Below are 19,322 nucleotides of genomic sequence, written 5' to 3'. Positions count from 1 at the left end.
AATTACGGATTCATGACAGTAGTGGTGAAAGAGCATGTTCAATTTTTTTTAAAAATTTAGAACAAACAAAAAATCAAAGAGACGTGAAGAGACCACACCGCACGTGTACCATTATCACACGTTCGTGTGAGGTTCCGTTAAAAAAAAAAAAACACAAGCCACAATTATCCCGCGCAAGTAGAAACGGTCGTCCATGATTCCATCACTCTCGTATTGCTTTGTTATTTTGTTTTGGACATTCTATTTTCATTCTTTTCTTTTATCTTCTTTTTTTTTTTGTAAATTTTCATGTACTTTTTTTTTGTTTTTCCGGTTGCTTCACTAGAATGATATCATGAGATTGGTCATTTGGTTTGCTGTGAAAGTGTAAAATTTGTTGTATATTCATGAAAATGGGCTAGCTCAGAAACACTTGTATTGGGAGAGACTTTGTTATAAGATAAGAGGTGATGAGAAGACTGACTTAAACAGACAAATCTCTTGTTCATAAATTGACTCAACTGTCGTCTACATGTAGGAGAAAACACTCTCTATGCCTTTATTTATACGTAACTGAAGTGAAAGATGGATTTCTTTGAACTTGTACATCATGAATTAATTAAGGACGCTTTCGTTCATGACTCAATTGTTTACTAACCAGAGTTCTATTTGTCCCTTAACTCAGTGTTACATTGTCCACAAGGTTTTGATCTATATATGTGACCATGATATATCGATCTATTTCCCTTTCTAAGAACCGTGCTAAAAACATATTTGACAATTCTTCAAGGAAATCTTGGAACTTTAAGAACCCTTGAGCTTATCTTCACGTCATAACCACACAAAATTTTATTTATCTTGGAACATTTTCGAAAGAGATTAAAGAAAAATATATACAAGATTAACTAAGAGGTTTATGCCCGTAGACTTATGTTTTTTAAAAGTCAACATATTCGCTCCAGATATTTTTTCTATAAATTGTAAGAACCTTAAACTTAGCTTCACCAAAAAAAAAAAAAGACATTTCAAAGCAAAGCAAAACAAAATAGAGAGAGTGTAGTACTATCCATTTTGGAGAAGAAAGAAAATAATGCAACAGCCCTATGTGTACGCTTACCCTCAAGGCGGTGGCTCTTCGGTTCCTTTGCCTCCACAAGCCGGAGTGATAGTAGATCCAAGGTACTGCTCTCCGCAAGTTTTAGATCTGGCGATCGTACGGAAGCTGATGAAGATAACGGACGGTAACTTCGTGATAACGAATGTGCACGGAAACCTGTTGTTCGAGGTGAAGGACCCGTTGTTTGCTCTTCACGACAAGAGGATCTTGCTGGATGCTTCTGGAGCTAAGGTCATGACTTTGAAAGGGAAGGTACAAATTAATAAAAAAAAACAGATTGAACGTACATTATATAACTTGGTATGTAATTATACAGCTAGGCTAGGCTTGGTTTATTAATACTATCATCATTGCAGATGGTGAGCATGCATGACAGGTGGCAAGTGTTTAGAGGAGGGAGTACCGAGCCTGGTGATCTGCTATACACGGTGAAACGATCGCATATGCTTCAGCTTAAGGCCAAACTTGATGTGTTTTTAGCTCACAACACAGAGGAGAAGAGATGTGATTTCAGAGTCAAAGGGACTTGGCACGAGCGTTCTTGTGTTGTCTACGCCGGCGAATCTGACACCATTGTTGCCCAAGTAAACAAACTCTCTTTCCTTCCTCCCATCAAATCCCCATGCATCTCACTTTGTTCTTAGAAAGACGGTATTTTACATGGACAGGTTTATATCATAGATTTTTTAAAAAGTATCTGATTAAGTTTTTATATAATACATTTAATAAGAAATTATTTTTGACTTCATAAATAAAAACACTTATTTATGATGTAATAAAAATGGTATGATTTTGAATGGCAGATGCACGAGAAGCACACGGTGCAAAGCGTTTTCTTGGGAAAGGACAATTTCTCCGTCACTGTTTATCCAAACGTTGATTATGCCTTTATTGCCTCTCTCATTGTCATTCTTGTAGAAATTGAATAAAATTCTTGTGTATAAATACGTTTGGAAAGCTATTCTTGTAAGACAACCAATTCTATATTTCTATACGTTTCCGACAAGTAAGTTAACGTTTGTAAAGCTATTTTTGTAAGACAACCAAAACTTGTCGACCAAGTAAATCATGAGTCGGTCTGGCCCAACAGACAATACGTAGCCCACTAACTAATAATTGCCCCCAATACCTCCTTTCAAATTGGAGTGTGAATGTTGAGAACGCCCAACTTGGACGTATTCAATCGAACCTTGCCCAATGCTTTTATTAATACATCCGCCAACGGAGCCGTTGTAGGCACATGAACTTTTGTAACCCATCCATCCTTAATAGCATCAAATCAATTTCTACATGGTGTATCTATTCACGGAAAAGTACTGGATGTACCGTGATGTGTGATCAGCGGTATAAGATCTAATTAAACTGTTGTGATTTGTAAGTATGAGATCTGTATAGATGTATTTCATTGTGATACGTGAGTAAGAGATTCAAATAGATGTGTCTGTTGTGATCCACGAGGATGAACACCGAATCAATGCTTATTGTTGTGATTCTCGAATATAAGAACTAAATAAATGCGTACGGAAGAGTGATTTGCTACTTGAACAAGTGAAAGCTCGAGTCCTAGGGTTTTAGATCATCATATCCGCCACGGGCCATCTAAATATGAACCCTAGAAAATGTGATATGACGACCATCACTGACAACTCACACAAAGAGCCGTGAGCCAAAGCTCTGGTTAAACCGCAGTTTTGAACTTCCTACATTCATTCTTTTAATTCTCTGGTAGAAATTCTAAACTAATTACATAAAATAATAAATTTTAATTCGGTAGACAAAATACAAAAAAAAAAAAGTAATAGAGATACTAGAAACTGTTCTTATTTGAAAATATATATCCATGACATACTCTAAAGACAAGTGTCTCCTCATTAATGGTTCAAATTTTTATGAAAATAAATTTTAATTAAGTTACTAAATAGTAGTATTAAAATTAAATAATGTCATATAAAATTTCTAAACGAATGGAGATGAATTTATCATTTGTTTTGGTGTGAAAGCGTAGATAAAACTAAACAGTGCATGTCGAATATTCGTATATTCATGAATGGGCTCATAAATAGTACAGATGACTTTGAAAATTATAAGGTGAGAATACTGACTTGAACATAGAATCAAGTTCATAAATTGACTTAACTGTGTGTCGAATAAAATAGTAAATGGCTCAATCAACACTTGACGTGACAATAGGTTTCCTTGAATACTTGTACATAACATTAAGGGCCCTTTCATTAATGGCTCGATGTTAACTATACCCAGAATTCTAGTATTATTTAGTCTTTTAACTCAAAAGTGACATCGTCCACACGGATTTGATCTATATATGCGGCCATGGCTTGTCAAACATTATTAATAGCTGTAAGATTTATAAGGTATCTTCAAGTGGGTTGATGAATTATGACAATATAAATGTATCCTCTTTTGGTTTTGGGTTTTCTCTAAGCCTTTCCCAAAAGGTAAAGAAAGTTCCAAGTTGGTTTCGAACAAAATTTAATTAACATGAACTCACTTGCACCTTCTCAGATTAGGAAATAAGATGACATGGAAACAAAACAAAAGAATGTTAAGATAACAGATGTTTATGCTTTAAGACGGTAACATCCTTTTGGGACACAAGTGGGTTCTCTGCTTTGTCGATCACCGACAAATTAAGTTTTGGTTCACATGGAAACTTCCTTTACCGACTGAATCAAACGTTGGAACACCTTTTTAATTTATTACAGTAAGATACAAGTCAAATAAATGTGAGTTTCAAGAGAAGATATATATATATATATATATATATAATGCAATTAATAAGGGAGATCAAAGAACTAAATTAATTATTCTTTGTTTTATTTCTTTAGTATGCAAATCAGATGACCTGTGTAACAACTGAATACACCTTAGTAAAAGCTTTAAAAAGGTGAAAGAAGATGATTTACAGTCATCATATTTTCTTATTTAGATTCCGTACATAACAAGCAATAGAAACGTGAGGGAGAAACCAGACTGGAGCTTTGTTTTTTTCTTATGGGCAGAAAGTGACTTCGTAGTTAGCTCCGGTACATGTGAAGGTACTTGTTTCGTCGTCATAAGCGTAGCTATAGGCGTCAGGGCAAGCCCTCTTAAAAATCCTCGAGAAGTCCGTGGGAGGACAAGTTTGTGGCGTACTGTAAGCTCCACGGCAACAATATTGATCGGTATTAAAATGTGCACATGCGCTCTTGCACGCCACGACATTGTTGCCAGGACCCATGACCTTAAGCTCGTTAGGGCAATTCGCGTTGAGGTCAGCGACACAGCCTGCGTACTTGCAATCTCCGGATCCTCCTGAAGGCCTTATCCCCAATTTAACATTGTAACCGTCGACAAGGCTCACGTCGTAGAAATCCTTGCCGCCATCGCCTACGAGGGTGAATTCAGCCAGACTTACGGGAGGAACTCCGCCGCCGTTACATCTTAGACCGCCGCAGTCTCCGGTGACGCATCTACCGTTGCCGGCGCCGTCAAAGCTGCAACCGGTACGAGCCCAGAACCGGCCTGACCATCCTGCTGGAGCCGTGAGCTGTCGGGAAGCACCTGGAGTCAGTTCAAATCCGCCGTCGCCAAGCTTGGGTCCTTTGCCCGCGAGAGTTCCGGCCCAGACGGTGGTAGGGCAATTGTTCTTAATAGTGAAGACGGTGGCGGAAACAGCAATGCCACCTGCAGTTTTCAAACACAAAACCAAAACATCAAAAATACGAAACTGACATTAAGTTGTGATCGAAGACGATGATCAACAAAAAAAAAAAAAAAAATCATCGAAACGAAAAAACAGGTGAAGAGTGTAATAACGTAAGGAGAAAGACATAACACATAAGTGAAACATAGAAAAACAAAGACAGAGTGTGTTTGATGTTGTTACTTGTGATGAAGACGAGGAAGAGAATGTTAAAACTGGAGATATTTGCCATTTTTTGTGTGCTCGTACGTATTTTTGTTGTGTTTATGTGCTGTGGATGATGATGAATGCTAAGACGATCCTCTATTTATAGATGCGGGTCTGAGCCTTCGAGGGGTAGGGATGTAATATTATCAATTTTAATCAATTAGAAATTTTTTGTTTCTTGATAGATATTTTTCTTTGGTTCTCTGAATTTTCTCCACTCTGAATTTTCTTTGCCTTAATTGTTTTTTTCTTTCACCAATTTACTGTAAGTTGGTAAAAAAAACATTGAGAAGTCCTAATTAAAGTTGGTAAAAAAACATTGAGAAGTCCTAATTAATTTAAGACTTGGTTTTTTGATGCACATGCACTACCCTAAGGATTAGTGACCAATGTGATGTTAAATGCTATATGTGATTTATGATCCGCAAGTATGAGACCCAAATAGATTTGTCTAATTGTGATCCACGAATATGAGATCTGATCCGTATAGTTATAGACATGTTTTTTGTTGTGATTTTTACAAAGTTTTAGATCCACAATGTGTTTGTTGTGATCCATGCACGAGTGTAAAACCGGAATATAATAGGATCATACTTATATCACCAACTAGAATTTGAACCGTAGAAATGTGATAGGCAAGGGTATGGGCAATGGAGAGATGCAATCATGCAAATCATGGGTGAGACATCAGACGATGATGACACGCGGTAACTCTTGAGATCAAATCAAACCATTGTTGACAAGTTCCGTTAAAAATCACGCTCAACGATTTTCCAACACGTGAGAAAATCTTTCATTAGAACAGCCATCACTTATATAGTTATATCTCGTTTTGAAGTTTCCATTTCATTCTATTTTTCACTGGTAGATTAATTTATTTTTTCAGTAAATTTAAACGTACCTCTGTTCCGTGAAATTGCACCGATAAATGTTAACTTTAAAAGTGTGGTTTTGGAGTTCTTTTTTTTTTTTTTGCACACAGAGGTTAACAATATTTCAGCATAATCTTTTATATCTTCTGATTAATATTAAACTGGAACTTCGTTTAAAAAATTTCTATATAAAAAAAGACATAAATTGATGAAATAAAATTCAAGTGATATATAAAACAATGAAGGCGAGGGATTTCTAGTATATAGGAAGACTTTGAAGATTATTACAAGTTGAGAAGCCCGAGTGCCTGACTTAAGACTTAGAGAAATGGGTTCATAAATCCGAACCAACTTTGGGTCCGAGGAAATCTTGCCGTGAGGGTGGGGGGCTGCTTACTTTGAATCCTTAATTTCATTTAATGAGTGAGTCAACGTTGTTAGGCATAAAAGCTGCCGTGTGGTTAAGATCATCAACGACGGCTTTTTTTCAAGCACAAAATTATGTCTTTTTCGAAGAATTACAGAAATGAGTTTTTGTATTTTTATTGGAATACAGTCTGCGTGTCTGTGTGTGTGTGACTGCGGAAAATATTCAGAACTCAGCTGATAGAGACAAAGAGTGATGTGGCTCTTCTTACTAATTAAGAAAGACATCGAACATGGTTCATAATCAAACATCTATTAGTCTCACTCAGAGTTAAATGGTTTTTATGCGGTTGTGATTCGTAGTACCTAAAATTTAATTAACATTAAGATATGGTTGCAAGATTTATAAAACAAGAAAATCTTATAGGTTTTTGAGTGGATTTATATGTTTATGATTGGATTTATATGCCAAGAGGCTTAATTACAACTTCATGCAAGTTCTTAAACCTATTATACAAGTACAGATGGTCTTATTTACCTTTAATTAAAGAAGGATATATATGAAAGGAAATGCAAACTTGGATGACATTTCAAGATGTTCTTGGTATATATTTTTGATTTTCCAACATCTTAATAATTATGACAGTCAAATTAAATTTATCCATAGACATTGTTAGATTTGGATTTGTCAAGTCTTTCCCAAACCAAAAAGGTAAAAAAATTTCAAAGTTGGCTCTGTCAAAATGATTTCACTTTTACCTAATCAGATAAGGATAAGGAGATAATAGAAAACAGGAGATGCTATGCTCAACCAGAAAAAAATGATCCAACTTAGCAGTGTAAGAGCGGCGAGCAACGGTCTTCTATATATCTACCTCTCTCTTATCAGCTGCAAAAAGAAGGTAAGAATCCTTAATGGGGAAAATAGATTCTACGCTTTGTTGATCACCGACAAAGTTTTGTTGTTACGTTCAATGAAACTTCCTTTACTGACTAAATCATTTTGACAATCAGGGGTTAGTTACCTGTTGTTGTTTCTAATTCAATGAACGCAAGAGTTTCGCAGTTCCAATACACCAAGTTTTGTTGCTCGATGATAGTTTCGGAATGATATATAGATTGCTAACAGTTGCATTTTGCAAGACACACAGTTTTACATTAAAAAATGCAACTAAGACACAAGTCAAATATAATGAACATATGAGTTCTTTATGCTTGTACATTCTTCGGGTTATTTATTTGTATGCAAAGAAAGAACTGTATGTAAAACAGAGTTATTTGTTTTTTAACTTCTTTACTAAAATCTCCTCTAAAACAACCAAAAGATGGTGAGAACTTGTAACAAGTAGCAAAAGATAGATATGTAGCTTCGACCAGCATATATACTTGGAAACAGTTATGTGAATTAGTGAATGAAACAGTGCTGTCCAAAATGTTACCATTGCAAAAGTTGCGATGCACTTGAGAACAGAGAGGTCTTCTTGATAGGGGAAATTCCTCTGAGCACTGAAATCACTGGATATGCATATGCCATTATAATTTTCGTTAAAACCATGAATGAGTGTGTTTGCAGAAATGTGGCACTGTATACATAAACTGTGAGTTAACGGTCCATTTCCAGTTAATGGGTCAGAGTTAGTATATGGGCCTCAATGTTTTGTTTCAGGCTTAGAAGAAGTCTAACTCGGTAGAACCTTCAAGACTGGTCAACACTCTGCTCGTGTCCCCTCACTTGGAGTGTACTGGTGTACTGAATCATGATGATGATAAGGTTTGTTACGCCTAGCTAGGTTTGATGAGTGAGATGTAAATTGCATACAAATTGCATATGTATTTGCAATTTGCAAACGATCTGCATTCTTTTGATTTAGATAAAAATCAAAGCAAAAATGCGAATGAGATGAGTGTGTGTAACAATAGAATACTGTACTTGGAAAAATCTTTAGAATGAGTTACGGCTAAAAACCAAACCCAAGAAGAAGGACAAGCTTCATGCTAAGGTTGTATGAACTGAAACCGTGCGGAGAGATAAGTATCATGAAGTTGCTGAGGTGGTGCTGCCACTGAAGAATGCAAAAACACATTTTTTCGATCCAGACCAAGTAACTTAGCACGAATGATGAGCTGTATCTCTTTGACCAAAATAGCTGCCGATTTTGCAGTGCTAGTGTGAAGTCTTGAATTTCTCTCTTTCCAAATGAAGTAAATAGCGGCTTGGAAAATCAGTTTATAGATTAGATTACATTGAACCTGGCATTAGACGTATGAGACCTAACCCATTGCACAATATCATCAAAAAGAGACGGAGGAGAGAGATTATGATCACGAAGAAAGCAGTCCACACTTCCTTGCTAAAAACACAGTCAAAGAAAAGGTGTTGTTTCGATTCCATAGCTGAGGAACAAAGGATACACTGACCTGGCACACTTAGACCCCAACTCCTAAGTCGATCCCTTGTTGTTAGTCTATCCCGAAGACACTGTCTTCTCTTCAATTTCTACTTTAACTCTTTCACCTACTGGTTTTTTTTCTCTTCAGTTCATCTTTTAGATCGGTATTGTATTTTAAATGTTGTCACATGGAGAAAAAAAAAGAAAAAAAAAAAAAATCTTTAGAATGGAAGGAGATGATTCATAGTCATCAATTCATCATCTTATTTCTCTTTCCGTACATAACAAGCAACCCAAATTTAAACCAGCGCTCCGGTTTAAGACTGGGTAGGGCAAAAAGTGATGAAGTAGTTAGATCCGGAAGCGTCGTCTTAAGCGTAACTGTAAGCACTAGGGCATGCGTTCTTGAACATCGTCGAGTAACGTCGGAGAACAAGTTTGCAGCGAACTAAACGCCGCGTAGGCGCTCTTACACGCAGCTATACCGTTACGTGTAATCTAGTCAGAGAACAAGTGTACGTTTGGTCTTTTACGTACACTAGGATAGTACCCGTGCTACACCGCGGGTTGTTTTTCTATATTTTTTTTTAATTATTTTTAAAATAATTTTTATATGATGTTCTATTGGTAATATTTTATTTTTAGGTTTTTGTTATTATTTGTTTCTCGTTATTTTTTATTTTATTATTGTAATGAAATTATAGACTAAAATTAATTTTGTTTTTTCTTGTATTATGATGCATTAAAGCACCATTATTAGTGTTAGCTTTCTCATCATAGCTCATAAAACCTATGAATTATTATAGCTAATCCTAAATTTCCAAATATAGCGACATGTATAGGAAGAAATTTAAACAGCCATTCCTTATATAGATAATGAACACAAATCACTGTTAAAAAGTAACAATTCTTGAAATATACTCTATATGCAACTGCAGCAAAAATAAACAAACAACTTGATTGATATCCGCGCTATGCAGCGGAATTGTTTTTTATTTATTTATTTTTGAATATTTTTATTTTTTATGTTTTTGAAAAAATAATTTTATATGTTGTTTGTAATAAAAAATTTGAGTAAACATAGTTTTTGATGGTGTTTATTGATAATGTTTTAGTTCTTAATGTCTAGCCAATGAAATAATGAAGAGAGGTTAGAATTTGTGTACTTTGGATTCACTCAGATCCTACGGTTTGAAAATACGCCATGTCAGCTATCTGAATGATCTCTTCCCATTAGCTCTCGTTTTATGTATATTTTTATTCCATTTAAATCTCTTTTTCTTAATTTAAAATATTTTAAAATACTATTATCAAAAGGAAATGTGTTATAATAATGAGAATATGATCATAATTTTTTTTTAACAAAGATTTCAATTTATAAGTATTTTTTACAAATAAAACCATAAAACACAATGTAAACTATTAATGAAAGAAGGCTTACAACTAAACAATTTTTATAATTAATTTGTATACTTGTAATATTATAATTATTCCTATTGTATGTTATTATAATTACAAAATAATTTTTAGTTTCATTTTATTTTGTTAATTTATAAATAATAAAATACGTCTTAATATTGAACTTTAAACCCTAAACCATGAAATCTTGAAACACATTTCACTATTTTTCAAATAACAAAGTAATATACAAAAAAAAAACATTTAAAACTTTTTACTTAAATTTTATTTACGAATTATGAACATATGAGGCATTTAATATATATATATATATTAATACATTAGTTTATTCCATTGTTACTTTATATATATATATATATATATATATGTCAAAGCTACAGAACTATCTTGGTTGTTGTTTTTTTTAACAATAGAAAATTTAAACATTTCATCAATCAATAGGATTTTAACAAATCCAAGTTATTCACTCTAAATTGACGAAGGAGAGAAAAATAGCCCATCAAATATGTAGTAAGGTATAGTGTATATTATACGATTAGTAAACTTCAAAGACTTGTTAATTTTAATGATTTTTTGGTTAAAGGCTAATTACGAATATGTAGTATTTTTCACAAGTGCCAATCATTCTTTTTACATAAATATTGATAAAATTTTATTTACAAAATAAAGATACCGAAGAAAATAACGACATTTTGAAAATATATACAAGAAAAAAAAATATTTATAGTATTATATAGTCAACGACATCTTGAGAATTTGGATTTTTTCCCTTCACTATGGCTGATCCAAAACTGCGGAAGTTCATCTGCAATATCTTCTTCCAAACCGTGCAACTTGGCAAAAGATATGCATTAGCTTACATTTCAATTCGTTAAGTAACCTCAGGAAATAAATAACATAAATTATTAATTTCACTTGTACATAAAACTGAAAATATGACTACACCTGCAAGTGTATAAAAAGAAAAATGTGTTAAGTTTGAATCTCAATAGCAAGTAGTAATGTAAAACTTTTTGTCAAACTTTTGTCAAAAAGAAATAGAAGTCTTACCATTTTGTCAAAAAGAAACAGAAGTCTTACCATTCACATATATCAACAGCAAAACTCGATCATCTAAACACTGAAATGGAACAAAATTGCTAAATCTAATCGAAACGAGGAATAAAGTAACCAAAACCAAAAAACAAATTAGTCCAAGCTGTTGTCAATGAAGTAGAGCTGCAAAAATTTCATATTACAAAAAGGGAAGACAAATAACTATAAAGAATTGGGAAATTACGCTGGCTTTGGCTTCAATAATCACCACTCTGAAGGAGTAATTTTGCAGCTTCATTGCAACCGGCCAACCGTCCTCGGCTGCCATGTGCAATGGAGTCTCACCATACTGAAGACAAATTATAGAACAGCAAAATAAGTGACAAAATCTAAAGCTCAAGAAAAGAAGAGTCAGGGGAGAACTTAAATCTAAAACAAACACCAGACTCACAGTATCCACTGCTTCCAACTTAAATTTATTATATACATGTTAGTTCTTCTAATAGGTGCAAAATTCAACTGCAAGAACAGTCAAAGACATATCAATTAGAAATCGGTTACACTGAATAAATCGACTCTTCACCAAAACCAAAATGTGATACCTGGTCACGTCTTTCTCTACCGACCAAACGATCCCGTTTTCCCTAGGCTCGGGCTCGGCGGCGGTATGCAGTTTATCAGAAATACACAATTATCATCAGAAAAATCAACTCAAAAAAGCATCAATCCAAAACCCAAATTGAAAGTAGAACTACTGAAACTGAAATCTTCCTCCAATAGAGCGAAACAACTAAACGGATCAAACCCAACATGATTTAAACACTAAATCACTGCAAATAACGAACACCCAAAATTATATTTTACCCTTCTGTGTGAATTTCGAGCTCACCAATTCGATTTGGATTGATGCATGTTACTCCTCACTATGAGAGGGTGTTGTAGATCGTCGATGAATCTGACTCAGAGGGATAATGACTGAGAGGGATTAACTGAGACTGAGAGGGATCGAAAATGAATGATAAGACAAACAAATTTGGGATCGAGTTTGAGGGGTTTCCAATCGAGTTTCAGAGAGATCGACGAGAGAAGAGATTAGCCAAAAAAAAAGGTTTAGATCTTTAGTTTAAAATCGTCACGAGTTACTAAGTAAAAGACAATTATGTGACTTGGCAAAGAAGAAGCTGATCTGTATTATTTGTTATAATTTTATTGGCTAATGATTTTAACTGATGTGTCAATACCAGGTTAAAAGTTAAGGCTGAGGTGTCAAGCCTTGGAGATAAACGCATTCTGTTTTTATAGTATTGATTGTCGAGTTTGACGGTTAAAAAAAAATATCGTGGGTCACAGTTACGGATTCGTAATTCGTGAATGATAAGCTGACAGTACGTAATAATGGTAAAAGAGCATGCCCAATTTAATGTTGTTTCGTTTAACTTAGAGAACTAAACAAAAAAAATCATCTGAAGAGACACATTCGTGTGAGGTTCCGTTAGAAAACAAACCCACATTAGTCCGAGCAAGTAGAAACGGTCTTCTCACTTTGAAGATAAGAGGTGAGAAGACTAATTTTTCTTTTTTTTGTTCGCAAGTGAGAAGACTGACTTAAACATACATTGACTTAGAGAAGTGAGAAAGAGTAGTTCTCTGAACTTGTACTAACTAAAGGGCCCTTTCATTAATGACTCGATGTTACTAACCAGAATTCTTTTTCTCTTTTAACTCATCAGAATTACATCGGCCACACTGTTTTGATGTATATTTGAGCCATGATCAATATATTTCCGTTTTAAGGTGCTATTACTTACTCCCTCTCATGTTCTTTATTAATCCAAATTCTAGAAAAAACAAAACAAGTTGGTACAAAAAACACATATTCTAGGTTTTCTATCCATCTTTTATTTGTTATTAATAATGAATTGTAGACTTTTAAAAAATTACAAGATATATACTGTTGGTTAATAATTAAAAAAATTGTTAATCATAAAAATAACACACTTATAATTAGAATTTTAATATGTTTTCTTAATATACATGTGTGAAAAAAATTGATTAACTAAATATTTGAGTAATCCAATTTTGATCAATTAAAAATTTGACATAATGCGCCGTTAGATTTTTTCTAGGAACCATGCAAAAAATATATTGAAAATTCTTCAAGGAATTATAAAGAACCTTAAACTTATGTTGACGGCATAATAACCAAACCAAATTATTCTTTTATCTTGAAATAATTTTGAAAGAAAAGAAAACTCTATACAATAAAGTTTCTTAGACTTAAAAGTCAACATATTCGATCCAGATATTTATTTTATAAATTAAGAACCTTAAACCATGCAGACCAGAAAAAAAAAACATTTCAAAGCAAAGCAAAACAAAAGAATGCAGCAGCCCAATGTGTACGCTTACCCACAAGGCGCTGGCGCTTCGGCTCCTTTGCCTCCACAACCACAAGCGGGAGTGATAGTGGATCCAAAGTACTGTTCTCCGCACCCAGTAGATCTGGCGATCGTGCGGAAGTTGATGAAGGTAAAGGACGGTAACTTCGCGATAACGAATGTGGACGGAAACCTGTTGTTCAAAGTGAAACCGCCGTTGTTTTGTCTTCACGACACTAGGAACTTGCTGGATGGTTCTGGAACTCAGGTCTTGACTTTGCAAAGGAAGGTACAAATTAAATTAAAAACTGACATAGCTAACGTACTTAACTTTTGATGTATACACAACTAATAAAGATTTGGTGATTACAGATGATGAGCAGGCATGAAAGGTGGCAAGTGTTTAGAGGAGGGAGTACTGATCAGGATGATCTGCTATACAGGGTGAAAAGATCGCCGATGCGTGAGCGAGAGGGCAGACTTGATGTGTTTTTGCCTCACAACAAAGACGAGAAGATATGTGATTTCAAAGTCAAAGCGAATAGGCACGAGCGTTGTTGTGTCGTCTACGCCGGCGAATCTGACGACGCCATTGTTGCCAAAGTAAACAAAACTATCTCTTTCCTTCCTTCCATCCCCTTCATCAATTCCTATATATGCATCTCACTTTGGTCTACTCTTTGAAGACGGTATTTTACATGAATGGGACAATATTTTTACTACAAGTCTTTAACAGAATATATTTTCTTTTATTTAAAACTGAATTTTTTTTTACTAAAGAAAATTTGAGCAAAACATAAGAAGAAAATCTTAAAAGAGCAAATGAAAAAAAAAAAAAATTATAACTATAGGCTTAAGTTTGAGACAATAAAAAACCAAATAGATGATATTATCAATTACCAATTATACCAAAAATATAACATTACAGACTGGTACTATTTATGATGGACTCGGTCCAATTGTGATGCGTAGTTGATTCGTGCCACGGTTTTTCGATAGTGATCAACAAACAAAAATCCATTTTCTATGAATTTATGTATATGGTATATATATATATATATATATATTTTTTTTTTTTTTTTTGTATATGGTATATTTTAGTATATGTAAAATAAACATATATATTTTTGTTTCACATCTGGAAATAAACATGTACTATACAGACTACACTATGTACTGGGAGTTTGCCAATTTTTTTAATTAATTGTTAAAACTTGAGAAATAAAAACATTTATTTATGATTAAAAAAATGGTATGGTTTTGAATGGCAGGTGCACGAGAACCACACGGTGCGGAGCGTTTTCTTGGGAAAGGACAGTTACTCTGTCACTGTTTATCCAAACGTTGATTATGCCTTCATTGTCTCTCTCGTTGTCATTTTTTCTGAGGCAGGACGCCTGTAGAAAATTTTAATTAATGAATTTTCTTTTTATTATGTTAATTTCTATGGTTTATCTTTTCCTTTATCGGGGTTTTTTTTTTTACTTTGCTTAATTTCCCTATTTCAAACTTATTTCCTTTTCTCTAGTTGGGATTTATCTTTATAAAAGAGGTCCTAGCTAAGGTCCTTTGTAAGATACACAATCTCATAATTCTTATTCTTAAGAAAATCATTTAGCTTTTCTATTGGATTCTAGAGTTTCTGGTGGATTCCAGAGAGAATTTATCTTTCACGTTCAACGCTTGTGAACTTGAGTTTGATCTAGGATTAGCGCTTGCTAAACCTAGGGTTATCCAACTGCGTCACTTGTAGAATCGAATGAATAATGTATTGAAATGGTTGTCTTACAAGAATACACAAGACTTAACTCCAAAATCCACGACAAGACTTGCCGACCAAGTCGGCTAGGTCCAATATACATACAATACAATACGTAGCCCACGAACTAATACAACTTCTTAATTATCTCCGATACTCCACTCAAGTTGGAGTGTGAATGTTGAGAAAGCCCAACTTGTATATTAACGTACTGAATTGAACCTTGCCCAGTGCCTTTGTTAAACATCCGGCCAACTGAGCCGTTGTAGATCACATGAACCGTACTATAGTAATCAAGCCATCAATTTCTAAATTCTTCGTCTATTAATTAATATATGTATAGGGTTTTCTCTAAGCCTTTCCCAAAAGGTAAAGAAAGTTCCAAGTTGGTTTCGAACAAAATTTAATTAACATGAACTCACTTGCACCTTATCAGATTAGGAAATAAGATAACATGGAAACAAAACAAAAGAATGTTAAGACAAGTAGACAACAGATGTTTATGCTTTACGACCATATGGTCTCTCTCTCTCTTATCAACTGCAAAAACACGGTAACATCCTTTTGGGACACAAGTGGGTTCTATGCTTTGTCGATCACCGACAAATTAAGTTTTGGTTCAGATGGAAACTTCCTTTACCAACTGAATCAAACGTTAGAACACCTTTTAATTTAATTTATTAAGATACAAGTCAAATAAATGTGAGTTTCAAGAGAAGAGTACGTATATCTATATACAATGCAAATAATAAGAGACTGTAGATCAAAGATGTAAATTAATTATTCTTTGTTTTATTTCTTTACTATGCAACTCAGATGAGTGTAACAACTGAATACACTTAATTAGTAAAAGCTTTAAAAAGGTGAAAGAAGATGATTCACAGTCATCATCTTTTCTTATTTAGATTCCGTACATAACAAGCAATAGAAACGTGAGGGAGAAACCAGAGTGGAGCTTTGTTTTTTCTTATGGGCAGAAAGTGACTTCGTAGTTAGCTCCGGAACATGTGAAGGTACTTGTTTCGTCGTCATAAGCGTAGCTATAGGCGTCAGGGCAAGCCCTCTTAAAAATCCTCGAGAAGTCCGTGGGAGGACAAGTTTGTGGCGTACTGTAAGCTCCACGGCAACAATATTGATCGGTATTAAAATGTGCACATGCGCTCTTGCACGCCACGACATTGTTGCCAGGACCCATGACCTTAAGCTCGTTAGGGCAATTCGCGTTGAGGTCAGCGACACAGCCTGCGTACTTGCAATCTCCGGATCCTCCTGAAGGCCTTATCCCCAACTTAACATTGTAACCGTCGACGAGGCTCACGTCGTAGAAATCCTTGCCGCCATCGCCTACGAGGGTGAATTCAGCCAGACTGACGGGAGGAACTCCGCCGCCGTTACATCTTAGACCGCCGCAGTCTCCGGTGACGCATCTACCGTTACCAGCGCCGTCAAAGCTGCAACCAGTACGAGCCCAGAACCGGCCTGACCATCCTGCTGGAGCCGTGAGCTGTCGGGAAGCACCTGGAGTCAGTTCAAATCCGCCGTCACCGAGCTTGGGTCCTTGGCCCGCGAGAGTTCCGGCCCAGACGGTGGTAGGGCAATTGTTCTTAATAGTGAAGACGGTGGCGGAAACAGCAATGCCACCTGCAGTTTTCAAACACAAAACCAAAACATCAAAAATACGAAACACTGTAGAGAATTATGGAGACAATATGCATGTTGTGATCGAAGTCGAAGACGATGAACAAAAACAAAGACAATTATTCTCCTTAAAAACAGATAAAAGAGGGGAAGAGTGTAATAAACGTAAGGAGAAAGATAAACACATAAGTGAAACATAGAAAAACAAAGAGAGAGAGCGTGTTTGATGTTGTTACTTGTGATGAACACGAGGAAGAGAATGTTAAAACTAGAGATATTCGCCATTTTTTTCTTTCTTTTCTTTTATCGTATTTTGTTGTGTTTATGTGTTGTGAATGATGATGATGAATGTTAATGGCACCGATCCTCTCTATTTATAGATGCGGGTTCGAGCCTTGGAGGGGTAGTGATGTAATGTTATCAATTAGAATTTTTGGTTTCTTGATAGATATTTTCTTTGGTTCTCTGAATTTTCTCCTCTCTGAAATTTCTTTGGCTGTCTGAATTTTCTTCGCCTTAATGGTTTTTTCTTCGTTAATTTACTACAAGCGGATGGAAAAACATTAATTGAGAAATCCTAATTTAATTAAGACTTGGTTTTGTGATGCACACTAAACCTTTCGAGTTCAGTGACCAGTGTGATGTTAAATGATATATGATCCCCAAATATATACGAGACCCAATTAGATGTGTCTAATTGTGATCCACAAATATGAGATCCGATCTAATTGTTGGTTGAGATCCATGCACGAGTTAATAGGTCATACTTTTCGTTGTTGTTATATCCTCCGTTACAAGACCCGAATAGATGCATACATAAGAGGGGATTAGCAGCTTACACCACCAAAGCTCGAATCCTAGGGTTTTATATCATATCAGCTACGAGCCATCTAGAATTGGAAACCTAGAAAATGTGATAGGCAAGGCAAGGATATGGGCAAAGGAGAGACACGCAAATCAACATGGCTGAGACATCATATGAGGGCACGCGGTTACTCTTGAGATCAAAGTATCAAACCATTGTTGACAAGTTAAAACAAGCCACGATTTCCAGCACGTGACAAACCATCTTTCATAAGAACAGCCATCACGTCTTCCCTTCCTATCTATTTGAAGTTCCGTATTCATTCTATTTTCCACTTGTAATTGTTTTTTTTTGGTTGTAATGTACCTTTTCCGCTAAGTTGTACCGAGAAATATTAATTTAATATGTTTAAAGTGTCGTTTTGGGGTTTTTCACACAGATATACAATATTTCTGCATAATCGTTTATACAGTATCTTCTAAAATAATTCGTTAGAAATCTATATAAAAAGGACAATTTGATGAACTAAATTCTTAGTGATAATAAAAAACGATGAAAGCTATGGTCTAGGGATTATAGTAGCGCGCGGAAGACTTTGAAGATTAATTACGAGTTGAGAAGACTGACTTGAGACTTAGAAACAGGTTCATAAATCGAACCAACTTTGGGTCCGAGGATATAGTAATTGGCTTTTGATTAAATCTTGCCGTGACTATGAGGGGGGGCTGTTGTGAACCCTTCATTTTCCGAGTGAGTCAACGTTGTTTGGCATAAAACCTGCCGTGTGGCTAAGATCATTGACGGCTTTTTTTTCCAGCACAAAATTACGTCTTTTTCGAAGAAATGCAGAAATTGGATTTGTATTTTTGTCTGAATACAAGCTGCTGTTTGTTGAGAAATCAGAAAGAGACAAAGGGTGATGGCCTCTTCTTACTAATTAAACAAGACATCGAACATGGTTCATAATCAAATACATCTATTAGTCTCACTCAGAGTTACATGGTCCACACGGTTTTATGCGGTTGTGGTGCGTAGTAGCTTAAACATTAATTAAATTTATACGTGCGCAAGTAATTCGTAAACCTATTATACAACTAAATAAATGGTAACTTTAATTACAAAAGGATATATATATACAAGGAAATGTAAACTAGGATATGTCAAGATATTCTTGGTATATTTCCATACCTTAAACAATTATGACAGTCAAATTAAATGTATCCATAGACATTGGGGTTTTCAAGTCTTTACCGTACCAAACCAAAAAGGTAAAGAAAGTTCAAAGTTGGTTATATCAAAACTAACGTGCTGATCTCACTTTTACATATTCAGATAAGGAGATAAGAGATGACATGTGAACAAACAAAAGGATGTAAAGAAAACAGGAAATGCTATGCTTTACCTGAAAATATGATCTAGCGTAGTAGTTTAAGAGCGGCTAGCAACGGTCTTCTATCTCTCTCTCTCGCTCACCTGTAAAAAGAAACCCTTATTGGGAAAAATGGATTCGATGCTTTGTTGATCACCGACAGAGTTTCTTTCAAATGGAAACTTCATTTACCGACTGAATCAGAATTCAGAAGTTTGAACACGTACCTTTTGACAATCAGGGTTAGTGTGACGACCTGTTGTTGTTTCTAACTCAATGAACGCA

The 19,322-nt window shown here is 35.0% G+C and overlaps 4 protein-coding genes and 1 long non-coding RNA gene across 12 annotated transcripts; 2 read left to right on the top strand and 3 right to left on the bottom strand.

Annotated features, from left to right (window-relative positions):
* The first annotated feature begins 818 nt into the window (after positions 1-818).
* Positions 819-2,121, top strand: LOC104713145 (protein LURP-one-related 15-like). Of its 2 annotated transcripts, none has more exons than XM_010430205.3 (3): positions 819-1,348; positions 1,453-1,680; positions 1,900-2,121. In XM_010430205.3, exons 1-3 carry the CDS (start codon positions 1,070-1,072, stop codon positions 2,023-2,025), a joined length of 633 nt encoding a protein of 210 aa, XP_010428507.1. In that variant the 5' UTR covers positions 819-1,069; the 3' UTR covers positions 2,026-2,121. The 2 variants fall into 2 exon arrangements, with proteins under 2 accessions (XP_010428507.1, XP_087319892.1); XM_087463766.1 differs by having other exon boundaries at positions 977-1,348; positions 1,453-1,764.
* A 1,789-nt stretch (positions 2,122-3,910) lies between these two features.
* Positions 3,911-5,083, bottom strand: LOC147939204 (pathogenesis-related protein 5-like). The gene is made up of 2 exons (XM_087463765.1): positions 4,983-5,083; positions 3,911-4,780 (listed from the first exon to the last, which is right to left on the bottom strand). Exons 1-2 carry the CDS (start codon positions 5,029-5,031, stop codon positions 4,107-4,109), a joined length of 723 nt encoding a protein of 240 aa, XP_087319891.1. The 5' UTR covers positions 5,032-5,083; the 3' UTR covers positions 3,911-4,106.
* A 5,574-nt stretch (positions 5,084-10,657) lies between these two features.
* LOC104713146 (uncharacterized) lies at positions 10,658-12,356 on the bottom strand. 7 transcript variants are annotated; one of them, XR_002033273.2, is made up of 4 exons: positions 11,691-12,254; positions 11,540-11,607; positions 11,104-11,437; positions 10,658-10,998 (listed from the first exon to the last, which is right to left on the bottom strand). It is a non-coding gene; the product is annotated as an uncharacterized LOC104713146 (long non-coding RNA). The 7 variants fall into 7 exon arrangements; XR_015565044.1 differs by having other exon boundaries at positions 10,658-11,198; positions 11,333-11,437; positions 11,691-12,248; XR_015565045.1 differs by having other exon boundaries at positions 10,658-11,173; positions 11,333-11,437; positions 11,691-12,248.
* A 932-nt stretch (positions 12,357-13,288) lies between these two features.
* Positions 13,289-15,092, top strand: LOC104713148 (protein LURP-one-related 15). Its single transcript, XM_010430206.3, has 3 exons — positions 13,289-13,755; positions 13,839-14,069; positions 14,738-15,092. Exons 1-3 carry the CDS (start codon positions 13,423-13,425, stop codon positions 14,867-14,869), a joined length of 696 nt encoding a protein of 231 aa, XP_010428508.1. The 5' UTR covers positions 13,289-13,422; the 3' UTR covers positions 14,870-15,092.
* A 904-nt stretch (positions 15,093-15,996) lies between these two features.
* Positions 15,997-17,219, bottom strand: LOC104713149 (pathogenesis-related protein 5). The gene is made up of 2 exons (XM_010430207.3): positions 17,100-17,219; positions 15,997-16,866 (listed from the first exon to the last, which is right to left on the bottom strand). The coding sequence occupies exons 1-2, from the start codon at positions 17,146-17,148 to the stop codon at positions 16,193-16,195; spliced, it is 723 nt and encodes a 240-aa protein (XP_010428509.2). The 5' UTR covers positions 17,149-17,219; the 3' UTR covers positions 15,997-16,192.
* Between the last annotated feature and the right edge of the window lie 2,103 nt (positions 17,220-19,322).

Source organism: Camelina sativa, chromosome 9, assembly GCF_030686135.1.
Source record: "Camelina sativa cultivar CO46 ecotype springtype chromosome 9, ASM3068613v1".
NCBI lineage: Eukaryota > Viridiplantae > Streptophyta > Magnoliopsida > Brassicales > Brassicaceae > Camelina > Camelina sativa.
Note: the sequence above shows the minus strand (reverse complement) of the source record. Positions and strands in the feature narration are given on the sequence as shown.

What these genes read in the sequence shown, in the direction of transcription:
- LOC104713145 (XM_010430205.3), top strand. Translation starts at nt 1,070, where the DNA reads ATGCAACAGCCCTATGTGTACGCTTACCCTCAAGGCGGTGGCTCTTCG. An exon ending in TCATGACTTTGAAAGGGAAG is followed by an intron (nt 1,349 to 1,452) that starts GTACAAATTAAT and finishes TCATCATTGCAG; the next exon opens with ATGGTGAGCATGCATGACAG. An exon ending in CTGACACCATTGTTGCCCAA is followed by an intron (nt 1,681 to 1,899) that starts GTAAACAAACTC and finishes TTTGAATGGCAG; the next exon opens with ATGCACGAGAAGCACACGGT.
- LOC147939204 (XM_087463765.1), bottom strand. Translation starts at nt 5,031, where the DNA reads ATGGCAAATATCTCCAGTTTTAACATTCTCTTCCTCGTCTTCATCACA. An exon ending in CTTCCTCGTCTTCATCACAA is followed by an intron (nt 4,781 to 4,982) that starts GTAACAACATCA and finishes TGAAAACTGCAG; the next exon opens with GTGGCATTGCTGTTTCCGCC.
- LOC104713148 (XM_010430206.3), top strand. Translation starts at nt 13,423, where the DNA reads ATGCAGACCAGAAAAAAAAAACATTTCAAAGCAAAGCAAAACAAAAGA. An exon ending in TCTTGACTTTGCAAAGGAAG is followed by an intron (nt 13,756 to 13,838) that starts GTACAAATTAAA and finishes TGGTGATTACAG; the next exon opens with ATGATGAGCAGGCATGAAAG. An exon ending in ACGACGCCATTGTTGCCAAA is followed by an intron (nt 14,070 to 14,737) that starts GTAAACAAAACT and finishes TTTGAATGGCAG; the next exon opens with GTGCACGAGAACCACACGGT.
- LOC104713149 (XM_010430207.3), bottom strand. Translation starts at nt 17,148, where the DNA reads ATGGCGAATATCTCTAGTTTTAACATTCTCTTCCTCGTGTTCATCACA. An exon ending in CTTCCTCGTGTTCATCACAA is followed by an intron (nt 16,867 to 17,099) that starts GTAACAACATCA and finishes TGAAAACTGCAG; the next exon opens with GTGGCATTGCTGTTTCCGCC.